General features: G+C 35.7%; 1 protein-coding gene across 6 annotated transcripts in view; it reads left to right on the forward strand.

The window, feature by feature from the left end:
• Window positions 1-20,125, forward strand: part of KANSL1L (KAT8 regulatory NSL complex subunit 1 like) — a 145,850-nt gene that overhangs the window by 30,548 nt on the left and 95,177 nt on the right. For all 6 annotated transcript variants that reach the window (XM_060016171.1, XM_060016173.1, XM_060016175.1 and 3 more), the window contains one exon: window positions 13,980-14,121. In XM_060016171.1, coding sequence (XP_059872154.1) covers window positions 13,980-14,121 — 142 coding nt within the window. The remainder of the gene's footprint in view (window positions 1-13,979; window positions 14,122-20,125) is intronic.

Below are 20,125 nucleotides of genomic sequence, written 5' to 3' on the forward strand. Positions count from 1 at the left end.
AAGGTAATTAATAATGTGTATGTTCCTATTCCCATTTTGTTAATTGTTTTGGATTTGTTTTTATAGGTCTTTTCCCCCCCTTTCTTCTTTTACTCTCTTTTCTTGTGATTTGATGATTGTCTTTAGTGTTATGTTTGGATTCCTTTTTCTTTTTTGCGAGTATATCTGTTATAGATTTTGTTTTGTGGTTATCATGAGGTTTTTGTATAGGAGTGTGTATATATATATATATATATTTTTTTTTTTTTTTTTTTTTTTTTTGCGGTACGCAGGCCTCTCACTGTTGTGGCCTCTCCCATTGCGGATCACAGCTCCGGACACACAGGCTTAGCGGCCATGGCTCACGGGCCCAGCTACTCTGTGACATGTGGGATCTTCCCGGACCGGGGCATGAACCCGTGTCCCCTGCATCAGCAGGTGGACTCTCAACCACTGTGCCACCAGGGAAGCCCACAGAGTGTATATTTTTATGTGCTTGTTTTAAGTTGCTGATCTCTTAATTTCAAACACATTTTAGATACCCTGCATTTGTGCTGTTCTCCCTTTATGATTATTGTTTTTGATATATTTTACATCTAATTGTTTTGTGTATCCCTTAACTGCTTATTGTGGATACAAATAATTTTACTACTTTTGTCTTTTAACTTCCCTACTAGCTTTGTGCATGGATTATTTCCTACCTTTATTCTATGTTGGTCTTTACCAGTGAGCTTTTCCAGTTTGTAATTTTCTTGTTTCTAGTTGTGACCTTTTCTTTTTTGCCATGAGAAGTTCCTTTAGCATTTGCTGTAAAGTTGGTTTGATGGTCCTGAATTCTTCTAGCTTTTGATTGTTTGTAAACCTTTTGATTTCTCCATCAAATCTGAATGAGAGTCTTGTTGGGTAGAGTATTTTTGGTTGTAGGTTTTTCTCTTTCATCACTTTAAGTATATCACTCCCTTCTGGCCTGCAGAGTTTCTGCTGAAAAATCAGCTGATAGCCTTATTGGAATTCCCTTGTGTGTTATTTGTTGCTTTTCCCTTGTTGCTTTTAATATCCTCTCTTTATCTTTAATTTTTGTCATTTTGATTACAATGTGTTGTGGTGTATTCCTCTGGGTTAATTCTGCATGGGACGCTGCACTTCCTAGACTTGGGTGATTGTTTCCATCCCCAGGATAGGGAAATTTACAGCTATTATCTCTTCAAATAGTTTCTGAGGCCCGTTCTCTTTCTCTTCACCTTCTAGGATCCCTATAATGCAAATATTAGCATGCTTCATGTTGTCTCAGAGGTCTCTTAAACTGTCCTCATTTCTTTCCATTCTTTTTTATTTCTATTCAACAGCAGTGATTTCCACTACTCTGTCTTCCATCTCACTGATCTGTCCTTCTGCCTCATTTAGTCTACTCTTGATTCCTTCTAGTGTATTTTTCATTTCAGTTATTCTTCAGTTTTGTTGTTGTTGTTTGTTTTTTTGTGGCCACACTGTGCAGCATGTGGGAATCTTCATTCCCTGACCAGGGGTTGAACCCATGCCCTCTGCATTGGGAGCACACAGTCTTAACCACTGGACCACCAGGGAAGTCCTGTATTTTACAATTCTGTTTCGTTCTTTATATTTTCTAACTCTTTGTTAAAAACTTCTAATTTCTTGCTCTATGCATCCATTCTCCTCCCAAGTTCTTTGATCATATTTATGATCATTACTGTCAACTCTTTCTCAGGGAGACTGCCTATTTCCATGTCACTTTTTTCTTCTTTTGTGGTTTAATCTTATTCCTTTGTCTGAAACATATTACTCTGTCACCTAATTTTGTGTAAATTGCTATTTGTATTTTTATGTATGTGGTAGGTTGGTTACATTTCTTGACCGTGGAGAAGAGGCCCTCTATAGGAAACATTCTATGCATCCCAGGAGTGCACTTCCCTCTCGACACCCAAGGTCCAGGAGCCAGCTGGTCCCAGGCTAGTGTCTGGCCTGCATTTGGGTGGAGCTGGGTTTTGGTCCTCTGGTGGGCAGGGCTGTATTTAGGGGCATACCTAGATGTGGCTGTGAGCTTAGGAAATCTTTAGGTAGCCTGACTGCTGATTGGTGGGGCTGTGTTCCCACCCAGTTTGTTGTTTGGTCTGAGGCATCCCAGCACTGGAGCCTGCAGGCTGTTGGGTGGGGTCAGGTCTTGGTGCCAAAATGCCAGCCTCCTAGAGAGCTCACTTGCTGATGAATGCTCCATGATATATCCACCACCAGTGTCTATGACCCTGGAGTGGGCCACAGCCACCCCTTACCTCCCCAGGAGACCCTCCAAAACCAACAGGTAGGTCTGGCCCAGGGTCCCATCAAATTACTGCTTTTTCCCTTAGTCCTGGTGTGTGTGAGCTTTTGTGTGTGCCCTTTAAGAGTCTTTATTCCCCCCAAGCCTGTGGAGCTCCTGCAATCAAGCCCACTGGCCTTCAAAACTAAATGCTCTGGGGGCTCCTCTTCCTGGTGCCAGGCCCCTAGATAGGGGGGACTCACATGGGGCTCAGAACTCTCCTGTGGGAGAACCTCTGTAATATAGTTATTCTCCAGTTTGTGGGTCACCCACCAGTGGTATGGGATTTGATGATATCACGAGTCTGCCCCTCCTATAAGTCTTGTTGTGTTTCCGTCTTTATGTCTTTAGTTGTAGAGGGTGGTTGTTCTGCAGATTGTTGTGATTTTGGTGTTCTCATGTTGTGATTTTGGTGTTCTCTTATCTCAGGAGATAAGCTTAAGGTCCTTCTACTTTGCCCTCTTACTTTTAACCTATATGTGTCTTTATATTTAAAGTGGGTTTCTTGTAGACAACATTTAGTTGGGTCTTGTGTTTTGATCCACTCTGACAATCTTTGTCTTTTAATGAGTGTATTTAGACCATTGATGTTTAAAATGATTATTGATGTAGTAGCTTAATATCTACCATATTTGTCACTGTTTTCTATTTGTTGCTCATGTTCTTTTCTCCCATTTTTGTCTTCCATATATTTTCTGGCTTTTGTAGTTTTTTGCGTTTTGCAATTTTAATTGAACATTTTATATAATTCTACTTTCTTTCCTGTCTTAGCATATCAGTTATACTTCTTATTTATTTTTTTTAGTTGTTACCCTAAAGTTTGCAATGTATTTTTATAGCTAATCCACCTTTACTTTCAAATAATACTATAACTCTTCCCAGTTACTGCAAGTACCTTATAATAACAAAAAATCCTGTTGTCTTTGTCCCTTGTATCACTCCTGTCGTTCATTGCATTTATACATATAAGCATATGTAGGCATTTATAAGCACACACACATGTGCATACCTAATTGGTTACATTGTTGCCATTGTTATTTTGAACAAACAAATCCATTATCTGTTAGATCCATTAAGAATAAGAAAAATAGAACTTATTTTACCCTTAGTTATTCTCCAGTGTACTTCTTCTCTTTATGTATATCTAAGTTTCTGACTTAATTTTTCAGAGAAGGAAAATTGTTTTCTTTTAACATTTGGCATACAGGGGAATGATGCCAATAATATGTGGAATTCGGCTTGGATTCTTTTCCCCTAAACAAGTTCAAACCTGTTATTGTTTTGGAAAGATCAGGGGCAAGCTTTTTCACAACTAAAGAGAAAGCGTTAGTAGTATAAGAAAAATGCTGAATATTCTGTAAAAGTAACCTATAATACAATAAGGTGCTGGTTTATTGGCACCTTAACAATTTTAACAAAAAATTGCTGTATATTCTACTATATTAAAAGATCTGAGGAAGTTGCAAGTTTTGTTGAAGAAGTTGTAAAGATAGCCTTTATCAATTTCTTTTTAATACAAAGGAACTATCACCAGATGATATTTTTAATTTTTATTAAACTGGTCTCTATTAGAAGTGAATGTCTTCAAGGACCCACATCAAAGGAAAAAACGAGCTCCAGGAAATGAAGCTTTAAAGGATGGACTGACTTACTCTTAATACAAATGCCAGTAGAAACTCAACTGTACTCATATTTTTATACGGCTTGTTATTGTTTTGTTAGGACTCCATAGTCCTTAATTCCATAGATTTTGAGTCCTCTCACTCCAATGCTCATCATAGTGGCTGGCAGGGCTATCCCAAGCCCTTTTGTGTGCAGTAGAAAAAAATGCTCCTTCCTCTGAGTAGGTTTAGATTTTTAATTGCAGAGCTTGGAGTACAAAACTCTTGCTGAATTAGTCCTGCTTGCCCTTTCAGCCAGGCCTTTATGCAGTGTATAGTTTGGAAGCACTATAACATGTCCTGGCTTCCTGAACAAAAGAGTCATGCACACATATAAACACATGCATGTACACACACACACACACATACACACAGTGCTTGTTGAACTGATGATGTGCATGACTTCACACTGTTTTTTAGCAAATATATTTTGATTAGTTTAGAAATCATTTATTTCCTTTATTTGTATGTCCCTAATTGTTAATTTTGATGTTATGTGAGGATTTTAAAAATACAGGTAAGACAATTTAACAGACTATTAACTTTCAAAATTCTTTTCATACAAGAGAAAGGGGGGAGTGGTATTGATAGAATGTATAAATATTCCCCAGCCTCTCCATTTTTTCTTTCTCTCTTCCTTTCTTTGAAGGGAAGGGGGTGATAGATGGTAGGAGAGCAAGACCAAATATGCCAATCTAATGTATAAATTCTTTAAACTAATACAAAAAATTTCAGTTTAGTTAGATGACAAATTGGGTTTTGCCAGATTTCTAGGCAGAATTGCACAATATATTAAGATTGTGACTCAAAGCCACATTCAACAGGTGGAGTAAAAGTCCTCTCTTTCGGTTCCAGATGTGGTTCCTTATATGCGGTAACCTATAAACCCAGAGACAACTTTTCTAATGCTTTTACCTTGTTTCTTGTATGTATGTTGAAGTAGGGACAGGAAAGCTACAATAAAACTCCTACTGGAAAGAGAGAAGGATGGGATACACATGAAAGTTTCTGGTCCTTACAATAATTAATAAAACTTCTTGCTTTGGAAGTAGAGTAAGGTCTTGATAGGATCCTAATTCTGCTTTCTGAGAGAAGTTCCTTTGTCCTTTGTTTTCCATAGTCCCTGACTTTGCTTTTTTAGGAATTATTCCTTAATCGGAAATGGGTGTTGGAGAACATACCCTTATTTGAGGCTGCCCTGGATTCTCACCCTGTGTTCTGTCAGTGCAAACTTGGGCTCCCTGGGTAGAGCATGCTAGACTTGCGGTATTTTTTGCTAATAGAGTTGCCTCAAAAATGTAGGTTTCAATTCTGTTTGCCTCCAGTCAGCTATATGTGAAAATACCAGTACCAAAGATCTCACTTGCTCATAATTGCTAAGCCTACAAACTAGTTACTTTACTAGTTATTTTCCTCAGAGCATCCAACTCTCCCTTAACTTAATAACTGATACCTTGTGGCCACCTGAAACAGTACATTTGGGTAGGGGTTAATCTGACTTTTGCTCCTAGGCAGGCTCTCGTTATGTGGCTTAGAACTCTTAAGAGAAATTGTTGGAATACATTTTTTTGTGTTAGCTGTAGAGAAGCAACTGGCTTTTCTATTCCTTCAAGGTACCCTGTATTATTGGATTATCCATTAAGTTAGAAGTAGGCTATAGTCAGAGAGCCTTCCTAAGCAGAGTTGTATTCTTTTTTTTCTCTGCTTGTAAATGAACTAATTCTTGCCTAAATTCATTCATTTATCAGGCTTAAAACAACAAGTAGTAGTCAATTCATTACAACATTATGACTTTTTCTAGCTGCTTCTGCTAGAACTATAGTCTTGGTAGGCACTTGGTTTCTCTTTTAAATGGTCATATTTTGCTAGTATAGTATATATAGTATAGTGTAGTATAGAAAGGATCACCAACATATGTCTCTTTCCTATCTGCTTTCTGTCCTACCTCTAAGTTAATAGAAATGCTTTGGATTTATCTTATAACCCACTCTGTTGTTCCTAAGAACTTCTATAACATTTAACATAAAGGCTAAGTTGTAAAAAAGAGACTTAAAACTATAGTGGCTCAAACATAAATTAACTGTTTTTCTTATAGAACAGTTGAAAGGTAGATAGATGTGTGATATAAGATGGATAAACAACTCTGCTTTCATGAAATAGTCCAGGAACACCCAAAAAAGGAATCCATGAAGCACTTTCAATTTTTGTTGTTGTTGTTGTTGTTAAGATTCTGGTCTTAAACTGCAACTGTAGTTTTTTTTTTAAAGGCAGTGAAATTTTGAATAGGAAATATTTGAAACAAAATAGAAACATTTTAGAGATATCACACACACACACAAACACATATAAAAGTTCTTTGATTTCTAACCATAATGGAGTGGAGTCACTGGTGCTGTTCTTTCTCTTTGGCTGTAAATATCTAGACAAAAATATATGAAACAGTCATTATTTTCAGAAAATGGCAGCAGAGGTCAGAGGTTCAGTGATTTCTGAGAAAAGAGAAACAGATGAAGTGAGCCCTGTGATTGCCCTGGTTTTCTGCCTGGAGGCACTTTCAGATATCTGGTGCAGGGAGAGGAAAGCCAAGTAGAGCACAATGGTCCTGCTTGATTGAAATAAAGATTAGATTGGGAGAGGGTGAGATAGCTGCATTCGTTAGATCAGAATACTAAAGAGTAGGGACCTATGTATGCAAAGAAAGAGCATCATAAATCTTCATGTCGCCTTGAGACCTTTGTTAAATACTAAGCTCTGTGTGTGTAGGTGAAACTCCATAAGGGCACACAAAAAGTTATTAGGCAATGTAATCTGAACAACTTCCAATGCTCATACAAGGTTAAGAGATGTTTGAGTTCTGAATAAGCAGAGTGGAGAGACTTTGTTGAACATCTAGAGTATTCAGTAGAGACCCCAGATTGGTCACACCTCAAAGAGTAAGGCTGAGTCTGACTTGATGACTAATGGCTACTCTATACGTGCTCTAACAAATCTTAGAAGGAATCTGAAAAGAATGAAGTTGAACATTAAGTAATTTAATAACCTATTGAAACAAAATTTATCACTCTTTAAAGGAAGACCATAAAATCCAGAAATTCAACAATATCATATTCATAGTGTCCATAATAAATGTGTGTGTGTTTACATACATACATACATATATGTATACATACACACAAACTACTAGACATACAAAGGAGGAGAAAAATCATCAATAGAAAAAGACAGGAATGACAGAGATGAGATTAGTTGGCAAAGACTTTAAAATATCTCAAATATAGTAAGTATGCTCAAGGACTTAAAAGGAAAAATCATAAAACTACAGATCTAAGAATCCCAATAAATCACAAGCAGGATTACAAACAAAACCACACCATGGTGTATTGTAGTCAAATCACCAAGTTCTAGTGATACAGAAAAAAATCTTAAAAGCATTAAGAGGAGGAAGAAAAATTTTTATATAGGGGAGCAAAGAAAAAAAATGACTGCTGACTTATCATCAGAAGGTAAGCAAACTAGAAAACAGTGGAATGATATATTTAAAGAGCTGAAAGGAAAAAAAAATTAACCTAAAATTATTTTTAAAAACAAAAGCAAAATAATATTTCCAAATAAGCAAAGTGAGAAAATTTCCTGTCAGTATACCTATATTATAAGAAATCTTAAAATGATCTTCAGGCTGAAAGAAAATAATACTGAGTGAAAATTCAGTTCTGCACTATGGAAAGAAGAAGTAGTAGGAAATGGCAAATATTTATGTCTAAAAATATATGGAAATTAAACTCTACATTTCCAAGTAATGCTTAGATCAAAGAATAAATCACAAGAGAATCTATAAAGTGTTCTTAATGGAATGATAATGAAAATACAGCATATCAAATTTTGTGGGATGCAATGCTTACATGAAAATGTATGGTTATAAATGCTTATATTAGAAAAGAAGGAAGGTGTAAAGTTTATGGCATAAGCCTCCCTCTTAAGAAGCTGCAAAAAATGAGCAACTTAAATCCAAAGCAAGAAGGAAAAACTGATAAAAAGTGAAATCGATGAATATAAAACACAAAAGCAACAGAGAAAAATCAGTGAAACCAAAGCTGGTTCTTTGAAAAGATTAAGTTGATAAATATCCAGCTAGATCGATCAGGAAAAAAATTACCAATAACAGGGAAGAAAAGCATCACTGTAGATATTATAGGCATTAATAGAATAATCAGGGAATAGTATGAGCAATTTCATGCCAGTAAGTTCAATAGCTTAGATGGACTAAGTGCTTGAAAGACACAAATTACCAAAACTGACAGAAGAAGAAATAGAAAACTTGAAAAACCTTATGTCAATTAGATAAATTAATAATTAAAAACTCCTTATAGGAAACTCCAAGCCAAGATGGCTTCACTGATTAATTTTATTGAAACTTAAGTAGTAAACAATTACAATCTTATAGAAACTCCTTCAAAAAATAGAGGAGGGAACACTTCTTGACTCATTTTATGAGGTCAGCATTAGCTTGATTTTAAAATCAGATAAAGACATTACAGGAAAATAGATCAATATCTCTTTTGACTGTAGATGCAAAATATCCCTAATGAAATAGCAAACAGAATCTAGCAAAACATATTACAAAATGCATCATGACCAAAGGGGTTTATGCCAGAAAGCAAGGTTGATTTTAACATTTAAAACCAATCAAAGAAAAAAGGAGAAACAGCATATGATAATTTCCAGAGATACCAAAAATCTATTTGACAAAATTCGAACCTACTCATGATAAAAATTCACGACAAACCCAGAATAGACAGAAACTTCTTCAATCTGATGAAGGACATTTATAAAAAGTATACAGCTAACATTATATTTAACAATGAAAGACTGAATGCTTTCTCTGTAAGATTAGGAAGAAGGTAAGGATGTCCATTCACACAGCTTATAATTAATGTTATACTGGAATTCATAGCCAGTGCAGTAAGATAAGAAAAATAATAAAAGGAATCCAGATTAAAAATAAATCAAACTGCTTTATTTGCAGTTGACATGATAATATACATAGAAAATCCTAAGGACTTTGCTATGAGGAAGATACTAAAACTCCTAAGTGAATTTAACAAGGTCAAAGTATATAAGGTCACCACATAAAAATCAACTGTATTTTTATATACTATCATCCAAACAATTTATGAATGCTATATACTAGGTTCCATAAACATGAAATACATAGAGATAAATTTTTTAAACTCTATAAAACATAGCTGAGAGAAATTACCAGTACATAAATACACAGAGAAATAATACCTTATACATTGATTAGGAGATTCAGTGTTGTGTTAATTCTCAACCAATAGATCCATGGATGCAATGAAATCCTTATCAAAATGCTGCTCTTTTTTTTTAAGAGATTGACAAGCTGATTCTCAAATTTAGAATTGTCAAAACAATATTGAGAAATAACAAAGTTGAAGAATTTACTGGATTTTAAGAATTACTCTAAACTACAATAATAGTGTCGTATTGGGTCATGGTGTTGACATAGGTAGGTAGATAGATGATAGACAGATATCCTAAGTGCTCTCTGTGTGTATGTAAGTGTATATACAACATGTAGTATTCATATAGATAGTCTTTTATCTATTCAAGGATAGTTTTGGTTTTTTTTTCTATTAAAGGATTATAGAATCTTTTCAACAAATGGTTCAGGAACTAGATATCCTATAGAAAATAATGAATCTGGACCCTTACCTGGACCAATACACAGAGCTTGACTTGAATTGGATTATAGATCTAAAAGTAAAAACACTAAAACTTTTTGATATTTTAGAAACATGAATAAATCTATGAATTCATGTTAAGCAAATATTTCTTAGCACATAAAAAGAACTATCTATAAAAGGGAGGTTTGAAAAATTGGGCTTCATCAAAATTAGAATCTTTTGCTGCTCAAAAGACACCTTTAGGAAAATGAAAGGCCAGCTACAGATTGGGAGCTATAAGTATTTCCAATACATACAGTCTGACAGTCTTATATGAACAGGAAGGTAGCCAATTAAATATGAGCAAAAGATTTAAAAAGACACTTCATTAAAGGAAGTCATAATCCCTTGGGAAGCATATGAAAACATGTTCCACATCAGGAATTGGAAAACTATGGCCCATGGACCAAATCTGGCCTATTGTCTGTTTTTGTAGACAAAGTTTTATTGAAACATCATTACACCCATTCATTTATGACTGCTCTCATGCTATAACAGGAGAGTTGAGTAGTTATTAAAGAGACGCTGTGGCCACAAAACAAATATTTCCTGTCTGCCTCCTTACAGAAAAATTTGCTATCCCCTGGTCTAAAGGAATCAAATTCCAGGGAAGACTAAGCTCTTCCTAGGTGAGCAAACACCAGTGGAGAAGTTTGGCCTAATTTAATGTAATTTTCCCCAGGATAAAACTTATTTTTCTTGGAATTATAATTTTTTACAGTTGGATCTTATTTTTTAAATCATAGTTAATTCATTTTTATTACTAAGCTAACAAACTCTATTAAAGGCAAAATTATACAAGTTTTTCTTTAAGTTTTGGTAACTTAAGGTGTAATATTAGAAAGTTCTATCTTATTCTGAGGAACAAACTACACTTCAAGGTTAAAACAGTGATGTAGAGAGAACAACACAAACAAAACAACAACAAGACAGTGATGTAGATTCATGATGTTGACCAGAAGTTAGTACGAAGAGAAATTGTGCTGAAAACCACTTGGTTTAAACAGCCTGTACTTATTTCCGTCAGTAAGTTAAGTTGTGACTGCAAACAAGTAAGGATGAGGATTGAAGGCATGTGCTGCCTTTCTGAGGACTGACTAGTCTCACTGCCCAGGTGGTATCCACTCATGGATGTATTTGCCCTGATCTTCACTAGAAGTAGGGGCTCCTATTTCCAGTGCAGATCAGGGCATGTGTTGGTCTTTGATCAGTTCAACACACTGCAGAGAGATGTAGGGAGTAAATCTTAGTGGCCTGGCAGGCCAGGCTTATATGCTAACTGAGGAGTCTAGACATTCTGGGTTTGCCTCACATTCTTATTAGTTTGTTGTTGCATCAGCTGTGTTCTGATTGGTTACACTCTAAGATATAAGCCATTACATCATTGGTTATATAAATTGTTTACATAAAACGTTTTGTGTTTGAGGTACAACAGGTGTCGATCTCCTTTGAATGAGCCATATACTTATCTGTAACATGTTTACAACCATAGTTAGTTTTTAGAAAGACATTTTTTCAAGCAAGAGAACATTTTTGATGGAAAAGATTGGTTACCATTTATAAGCATAGCAAACAGATTTTACTCCTGTTAAAATGTAGAATAAGGTATCCTTTACAGAAAATTCATTTCACTTATTACAAAGCCCCAGTATTATTTAGTTTACTTAAATTAAATCTGATATTACTACTTTTTCTATGTTAGGATAATTTAATGTCACATATGAACATAAAAATGATTTTTGTAAATTTAGTTTCAGTATCAGTATTTGTACTAGAAGTACAATAACATTAACTCCATAAACTTTTATTTTTCTCTATTTCCATGAGCTAATAATCAGTTTGACAACCCAGCAAAGTGGCATGTTATAGGGAAATTTTCTGACTGGGGCAAAATTTAATGAAACAATGTTTAAGGTCATCTTTGATTTCTGCATGCTTACTTCCACATCATACTTCTTCAAGTCCTATCTACTTTAAAATCAACCTTGAGTCCATCCTCTTATCTTCATCTCTTTATCTCCCACCCCATTTCCAGTCCAGGCCATTTTCATCTTTTATTCATTGTTTTAGTCACAGTAAGCTCTAGAGTAACACATTAACCTCTAATCTCAGTAATTTTGCACAGCAAAGGTTTACTGTGGCTTACGTAAAGTCCAGTGTGGTTTGAGCTGTGATCCTCTTCCATCTTGTAGCTATAATATCTGCACAGTGGCTTTGAAGTTGGTCAGATGGACTAGAAATGACTTTATCACTTTTGCTCACAGCCTGTTGGTCAGAGCTAGTCACATGGCTCCAACTTAAGTGCAGTGAAGGCTGGGAAATGTAGGATAGCACATGAAATATTTAGAGATCACAATTATCTGTACCACATTTAGGTTATTATAGTTGCATCCTAATTGGTTTCCTTATTTACTCTTATGTTCCACTACAATGCTTTCTTTACCTAGTAGCTAGAGTGCTTGGAAAAAAAAAATTTTGTTACTATCTCGCCAATAACTTCCTTTTTGCATAAAATCCAACACTTTGCCCTCACCTGTGCAACTACTGCATGATATGGTCCTTGCCTTCTTCATTAATTTCATGATTGGCAGTTAGTATTGTTATAACTGTGAATAGTGTATTTTGAATAGGCATTTTAAATTTTGTCCATAGTTATGAAAATGTGATTTAAAATAGTGTCACATTTACAAAATCACAATAATAACTATAAACTGAATAATAATACCAAGAGAAGTCCTAATTTATATGGCAGTCTCTGCAGTCACATTGTAGGTAATTAGAATCTGAAAAAAAAAAAAGCCTTTTGAGAACATTGACATAAAATCTGTTATAATGAATAAATTCTGTGTAGTAGAGTTACAATAATTCTGTTTCTCTGACGACAAATGATCTCAGCATAAATGTTTTCTTTGGCTAAAGTTTATATGAAAGATATTTCATTATGGTTAAATGTGTAAAAATTAATAAAGTTTATTTTTTAGAGCAGTTTTAGGTTTACAACAAAATTGAGTGGAAAATACAGAGTTCCTATATGTCCCCTGTCCCTACACAGATATTACTTCCCCCACTATCAACATACTGCACAAAGGTAGTGAATTTGTAACAATCTATAAACCTACAGTGACACATCATTATCACTCAAAGTCCATAGTTTACATTAGGTAGGGTTCACTTTCAGCGTTGTGCATTCTATGAGTTTTGACAATAAATGCAATTTTTAGACAAGTTTTTCATGAAGTTTGTGTTTTGCCATTAAGTAGTTACTTCCCTTCAGTTGTACTTTCAATTTCTTCTGTTAGGCCTTCTTCAGTTTCTTCCTTGGCAGTATGAAGCTCCTAATTAATTATCCCAAACACCACACACACACAAACTCTCTCTCTGTCTCTCTCTCTGTCTCTCTGTCTCTCTGTCTCTCTCTCTCTCTCTCTCTCTCTCTCTCTCTCTCTGTGTGTGTGTGTGTGTGTCTGTCTCTCTCTCCCTCTCCTCCCCCCCTCACTCTGATTGTTTTCTAGTTGGAGTGGTTGAAATATTTTCTTAAGGTAATTAATTTGTAATCTCACAAACTGTGGATTAGAGCAGTGCCCTTGCCAAAAGATAGAGGAGCTAATTAAGGTTCAACCCTTATTTTCAAATGTGCATGAAAGAAAGCCTGTATATAAATTCTTTCTCATCTCTGAGCTGTGAATCCTAGGAATAAAGTTTTTAACAAGCTGTTTATCTTAATAAACATCTCAGGATTTATATATTTGATATGTTTATTGAAATGTAGCAGAGCATTCATATTTTTGATAATTTTTGACATTAAAAAATTGATTCCTGTTCTAGCAAATGAAAATTACATTTAGTAAAATTGAGTACTCTATGGTTTGTTACATGGATTTAGATCTAGCACAGTTCAAATGACTTGTCTTATACTTGACATCTACTTACATATAAAAGGCTCATGTAACAGTTTTTACATGGTGTTAGTATTGTCATTCTTGTTTCTTTTCCTTTGCTGGCCTACTTCTGTTTCAGCCCTTGACCATTAATAAAGTATTAAATAGCAAGGAGATTATCCTACTACTGGGTACACAATATTGAATAAAAACAGGTGTTTGTGGGATAGAAAGATAAGGAAATCAAATCTTTGAGAAGTTGATATACCATTCTTCTTTCATATAATTAGATGTTTTATAAAGTAATTTGGGATTGTATGACAGGAGTCAAGGAAGCTATTAAGCAATCTCTGTGAAAACTTGATTGTCTTTGTGCTTTGACTAACTGTGTTTGTCTTGTTCACAGTAACTGTAGTACTGAATGGAAGTGGCTTGTAGACAGAGCAAGAGTTGGCAGCCGTTGGACGTGGCTTCAAGCCCAGATTTCAGAGCTAGAATACAAAATCCAACAACTAACGGATGTTCACAGGCAGATTCGTGCCTCCAAGGTATCGTGTGTGCTCTTCTATTTAAAAAAATATTGTTAGTTTTAGTTTCTTCTCATCTCTCCACACAAAATAATTGTTATTAGGCTTTATAAAAATGTAGTTAATGTTAAGATTTCTGATATATTAATTCTGTAAGTTGAAACTATTTTTGTAACTTATCACAAACATTTTATCATATTGAGCAGTTAAGAATTTCTTTATTGGATTTCAGTTAATAGAAATGATAAACATTTTTTATAAACCTCTACTTTGTTGGAATTTATTTTAACATATGTGAGAAATTCTGAGTGTATCTTATTGGAATCTCTTTAGAGTTTTTTGTTGTTTTAAGAAAAATTATAAACACATAAAAATGTTCTAGAAAGCAATATAATGAATACCTGTGTACCCACCCTCAAATTTATCAAATATTAAATTTTTATTAATTTGGGTTTTGTTTTTAGAATAATAAAGCATTACCTTACAATTGAAGTACTTGTATAATCCTTCCTGATCCCATTCCCTTTCCCTATGCCACTGATACCAACATATTTTAAAAGATTTTAATTTTATATTGGTGTAAAGTTGACTAACAATGCTGTGTTAGTTTCAGGTGTATAACAAAGTGATTCAGTTATATATATACATGTATCTATTCTTTTTCAAATTCATTTCCCGTTTAGGTTATTATAGAGTATTAAGTAGAGTTCCCTGTGCTATACAGTAGGTCCTTGTTGGTTATATATTTTAAATATAGCAGTGTGTACATGTCATTCCCAAACTCCCAATCTATTCCTCCCCCTCCCCCTTCCCCCCTGGTAACCATAAGTTTGCTCTCTAAGTCTGTTTCTGTTTGGTAAATAGGTTTATTTGTATCTTTTTTTTTTTTTTAGATTCCTCATATAAGCGATATCGTAGGATATTTGTCTTTCTCTGTCTGACTCACTTCACTTAGTATGGTAATCTCCAAGTCCATCTATGTTGCTGCAAATGGCATTATTTCATTCTTTTTAATGGCTGAGTAATATTCCATCATATATATGTTCCACATCTTTATCCATTGCTCTGTTGGTGGACATTTTGGTTGCTTCCATGTCTTGACCATTGTAAACAGTGCTGCAATGAACACTGGGGTGCATGTGTACTTTTGGATTATGGTTTTCTCCAGATATATGCCCAGGAGTGCGATTGCTGGATCATATAGTAGTTCTATTTTTAGTTTTTTAAGAAACCTCCATGCTGTTCCGTGAAGTTTATGTTTGTTCTTATTGCCATTTTGTTGTTTTGGATTTGTTTTTGTAGGTGTTTTTCCTTCCCTTCAACTTTTTTTCTCTTCTCTTGTGATTTAATGACTGACTTTAGTGTTGTGTTTGGATTCGTTTTTCTTTTTTCTGAGTGTATCTATTGTAGATTTTCAGTTTGCAATTCCCATGAGATTTTGATATAGCAATCTGTATATAAACAAGATTGTTTTAACTTGCTGGTCTTTTAATTTCAAATGCATTTCCAATATCCTGCATTTGTGCTCTCCTCTTACAGTTGCTGGTTTTGATTTGTGTGCAGGTAATTTCCCACCTTTACTGTATGTTTGCCTTTATCAGTGAGCTTTTCCATTCGTAATTTTCTTGTTCCTAGTTGCAGCCTTTTCTTTTCCACTTAGAGAAATTCCTTTAGCATTTGTTGCAAAGCTGATCTGGTGGTGCTGAATTCTCTTAGCTTTTGCTTATCTGTAAAGTTTTTGATTTCTCCACTGAATCTGAATGAGAGCCTTGCTGGGTAGAGTATTCTTGGTTGTAGGTTCTTCCCTTCATCACTTTAAATATATCATTCTACTCCCTTCTGGCCTGCAGAGTTTCTGCTGAGAAATCAGCTGATAACCTTATGGGAGTTTCCTTGTAAGTTATTTGTTGCTTTTCCCTTGTTGCTTTTAATATTTTTTCTTTGTCTTTAATTTTTGTCAGTTTGATTATTATGTGTATCAGCATTTTCCTCCTTGGGACTCTCTGTGCTTCCTGGACTTGGGTGACGCTTTCCTTTCCCATGTTAGGGAAGTCCTCTTTTCTTTTCACTCTTTTTTTCTTTATTCTGTTCTGCAGCTGTGATTTCCACCATTCTGTCTTCCAGTTCACTTACCTGCTCTTCCATCTCAGTTATTCTGCTATTGATTCCTTCTAGTGTATTTTTCATGTCATTTATTGTATTGTTCATCTCTGTTTGTTTGTTCTTTAGTTCTTCTAGGTCTTTGTTAAACATTTCTTGTATCTTCTCGATCCTTGCCTCCATCCTTTTTCCAAGATCCTGGATCGTCTTCATTATCATTATTCTGGACTTTTTTTCCAGAAGGTTGCTTATCTCCACTTCATTCAGTTGTTTTCTCTGGGGTTTTATGTTGTTCCTTCATCTGAGACATAATCCTCTGCCGTCACATTTTGTGTAACTTTCTGTGATTGCGGTTTCCATTCTTCAGGCTGCAGGTTTGTAGTTCTTGCTTCTGCTGCCTGCCCCCTGGTGGATGAGGCTGTCTAAGAAGCTTGTGTAGGCTTCCTGATGGGAGAGACTGGTAGCTGCCCACTGGTGGGTGGAGCTGGGTCTTGTCCCTCTGGTGGGCAGGGCTGTGTCAGGGGCTGTGTTTATTGGGCAGCTGTTTACCCAGGAAAACTTTAAACATCCTGTCTGCTGATGGGTGGAGCTGTGTTCCCCTCCTGTTGGTTGTTTGGTCTGAGGCATCCCAGAACTGGAGGTTCCAGGCTGTTGGGTGGGTCCTGGTCTTGGTGAGAAAATTGTGGCCTCCAGAAGGGCTCGTGCCAATGAGTACTCCCCAAAACTGCTGCCGCCAGCATCCTTATCACTGCAGTGAGCCACAGCTGCCCCCCACCTCTGCAGGAGACCCTCCAATACTAGCAGGTAAGTCTGGCCCAGTCTCTTATGAAGTCACTGCTTTTTTCCCCTGGGTCCTAGTGTGCTTGAGGCCCTGTGTGCACCCTCCAAGAGTAGAGTTTCTGTTTCCCCCAGTCCTGTGGCATTTCTATGATCAAACCCTGCTGGCATTCAAAGCCAGATTCTCTGGGGGATCCTCCTCCCATTGCCAGACCGCTAGGCTGGGGAGCTAGATGTGGGACTCAGAACTTTCACTCCTGTGGGAGAACTTCAGTGGTATAATTATTTTCCTATTTGTGGGTAGCCCACCTGGTGTGTATGGGATTTGATTTTATCATGATTGCTCCCTTCCTACTGTCTCCTTGTGCCTTCTTCTTTGTCTTTGGGTGTCGGGTATCTTTTTTGATAGGTTCCAGCATTTTTTTGTCAGTGGTTGTTCAGCAGTTAATTGTGATTTTGGTGTTTCCATAAGAAGGGGTGAGCTCAGATTGTTCTACTCAGCCATCTTGTCTTCTCCTCCTCCCTGACTCCAACATATATTGATAGGTACTATTTTTATGAATATTTATTGGTCCATAGGTATTTATCTGTATCTATAAATAAAATTTGTTTTTCATGCCTTTAAATTCTATATAAGTTATATTTATACTACAAACTCTTTTGCAACTTGCTTGTTTTCGCTCAGCATAATTTTTATACATATTTATACTTCCTGTATGGCATTTAATTGTACGAATGGAATGGAATTTTATAAATACAATGGATGTTTATCTCTTCTCCTATTTTCTATTAATAGACATGTACATTGTTTCAGTCTTTATGCCAGTAAAAACAATACATCAGTGACTGTCTTTCATGTGTTTTTTGGTGAACCTATGGAGAGCTTTTCTTGGGTATATGCCTAAAAGTGGAAATACTTGATCTTAGGCATGGCTGTATATGCTTTCCTATACCACTTATGTGATTGGGTAATCAATATTCCCACTGGCAGTGCGTGAGAGCTCCTGGTTTTCCACATCCTTGTGAACTTTTTGAATTTTTTGGTCTCTTAACTTTTGCAGTGTAATAAGAGTGAAATATTATTACTGTTTTAATTTAATTGTTCCCAAATATAATGAGGTTGGGCCTCAGTGTAATTGACCATCAAATTTTGTTGTTTTATTTTTTAGATTGCACATATAAGTGATATCAAACAGTATTTGTCTTTCTCTGTGTGACTTATTTCACTTAGTCTAACATCCTCCAAGTCCATCCGTGTTTTTGCAAGTGGCAAAATTTTATTCTGTTTTATGGATAAGTAGTATTCCATTGTGTGTTTGTGTATGTATGTGTGTGTGTGTGTATCTCACATCTTCTTTATCCATTCATCTGTTGATGGACACTTAGTTTGCTTCCATTCTTGGCAATTGTAAACAATGCTGCTATGAACATTGGGGTGTATGTATCTTTTTGAATTAATTTTTTTTTCAGATATATATGCAGGAGTGGAATTCCTGGGTCATATGGTAGTTCTATTTTTAGTTTTTTGAGAAACCTTCATAATGTTTTCTACAGTGCCTGCACCAAAAATACGTACATATACATTCCCACCAAAAATGTACGAGGGTTCCCTTTTCTCCACATCCTTGCCAACATTTATTATTTGTGTTCTCTCTTTTTTTTTTTTTTTGCAGTACGCGGGCCTCTCACTGTTGTGGCCTCTCCCACTGCGGAGCACAGGCTCCGGACGTGCAGGCTCAGTGGCCATGGCTTATGGGCCCAGCCGCTCCACGGCATGTGGGATCTTCCCAGACTGGGGCACGAACCCGCATCTCTTGCATCGGCAGGCAGACTCTAAACCACTGCGCCACCAGGGAAGCCCTATTTGTGTTCTTTTTGATGATGGCCATTCAGACAGGTGTGAGGTGATATCTCATTGTGGTTTGAATTTACATTCTCTGATGATTAACTGTGTTGAACATTTCTTCATGTGCCTATTGGCCACATGTAAGTCTTCTTTGGAAAATTTTCTCTTTAGGTCTTCTGCCCATTTTTTGATTGGGTTGTTTGGGGTTTTTTGCTGTTGAGTTGTATGAGCTGTTTATAAATTTTGGATATTAACCCCTTACTGGTCATATCATTTGCAAATATTTTCTCCCATTCAGTCGGTTGTCTTTTCATTTTGTTGATGGTTTCCTTTGCTGTACAAAAGACTGTAAGTTTAATTAGGTCCTATTTGTTTATTTTTGCTCTTATTTCCTTTGCTTTTGGAGACAGATCCAAAAAAATATTGCTACAATTTATTTCAAAGGGTGTTTTGCCTATGTTTTCTTCTAGGAGTTTTATGGTTTCCAGTCTTACATTTAAGTCTTTAATCCATTTTGAGTTTATTTTTGTATATGATGTTAGAGAATTTTCTAATATCATTCTTTTACATGTAGCTGTCTAGTTTTCCCAGTACCACTTACTAAAGAGCCTGTCTTTTCTCCACCGTATATTTTTGCCTCCTTTTTTATAGATTAATTGACCATAACTGCATGTATTTATTTGTGGGCTCTCTATTCTATTCCATTGATCTATGTGTCTATTTTTGTGCCAGTACCATACTGTTTTGATTACTGTAGCTTTGTAGTATAGTCTGAAGTGAGGGCGTGTCATTAATCTAGCTCTGTTACTCTTTTTCAAGATTGTTTTGGCTATTTGGGGTCTTTTTTATTTCCATACAAATTTTAAAAGTTTTCATTCTAGTTCTGTGAAAAATGCCCTTGGTATTGTATTTCGATAGGGATTGCATTGAATCTGTAGATTGTCCTGGATAGTATGGTCATTTTAACAATATTAATTCTTCTTCTTTTCTTTTCTTTCTTTCTTTTTTTTTTTTTTTTTTTTTTTTTTGGCTGCACTGCATGGCATGCAGGATCTTAGTTCCCTGACCAGGGATTGAACCTGTGTCGCCTGCAGTGGGAGTGCAGATTCTTAATCTTAACCACTGGACTGCCAGAGAAGTCCCAAAATATTAATTCTTCTAATCCATAAACACCATATATCTTTCCATCTGTTTGTATTATCTTCAGTTTCTTTCATCAGCATCTTATACTTTTCCAAGTACACCTCTTTTAACTCCTTAGGTAAATATATTCCTAGGTATTTTATTCTTTTTGATGTGATT

The sequence above is a fragment of the Delphinus delphis genome, chromosome 7, assembly GCF_949987515.2.
Source record: "Delphinus delphis chromosome 7, mDelDel1.2, whole genome shotgun sequence".
NCBI classification, from domain to species: Eukaryota; Metazoa; Chordata; class Mammalia; order Artiodactyla; family Delphinidae; genus Delphinus; species Delphinus delphis.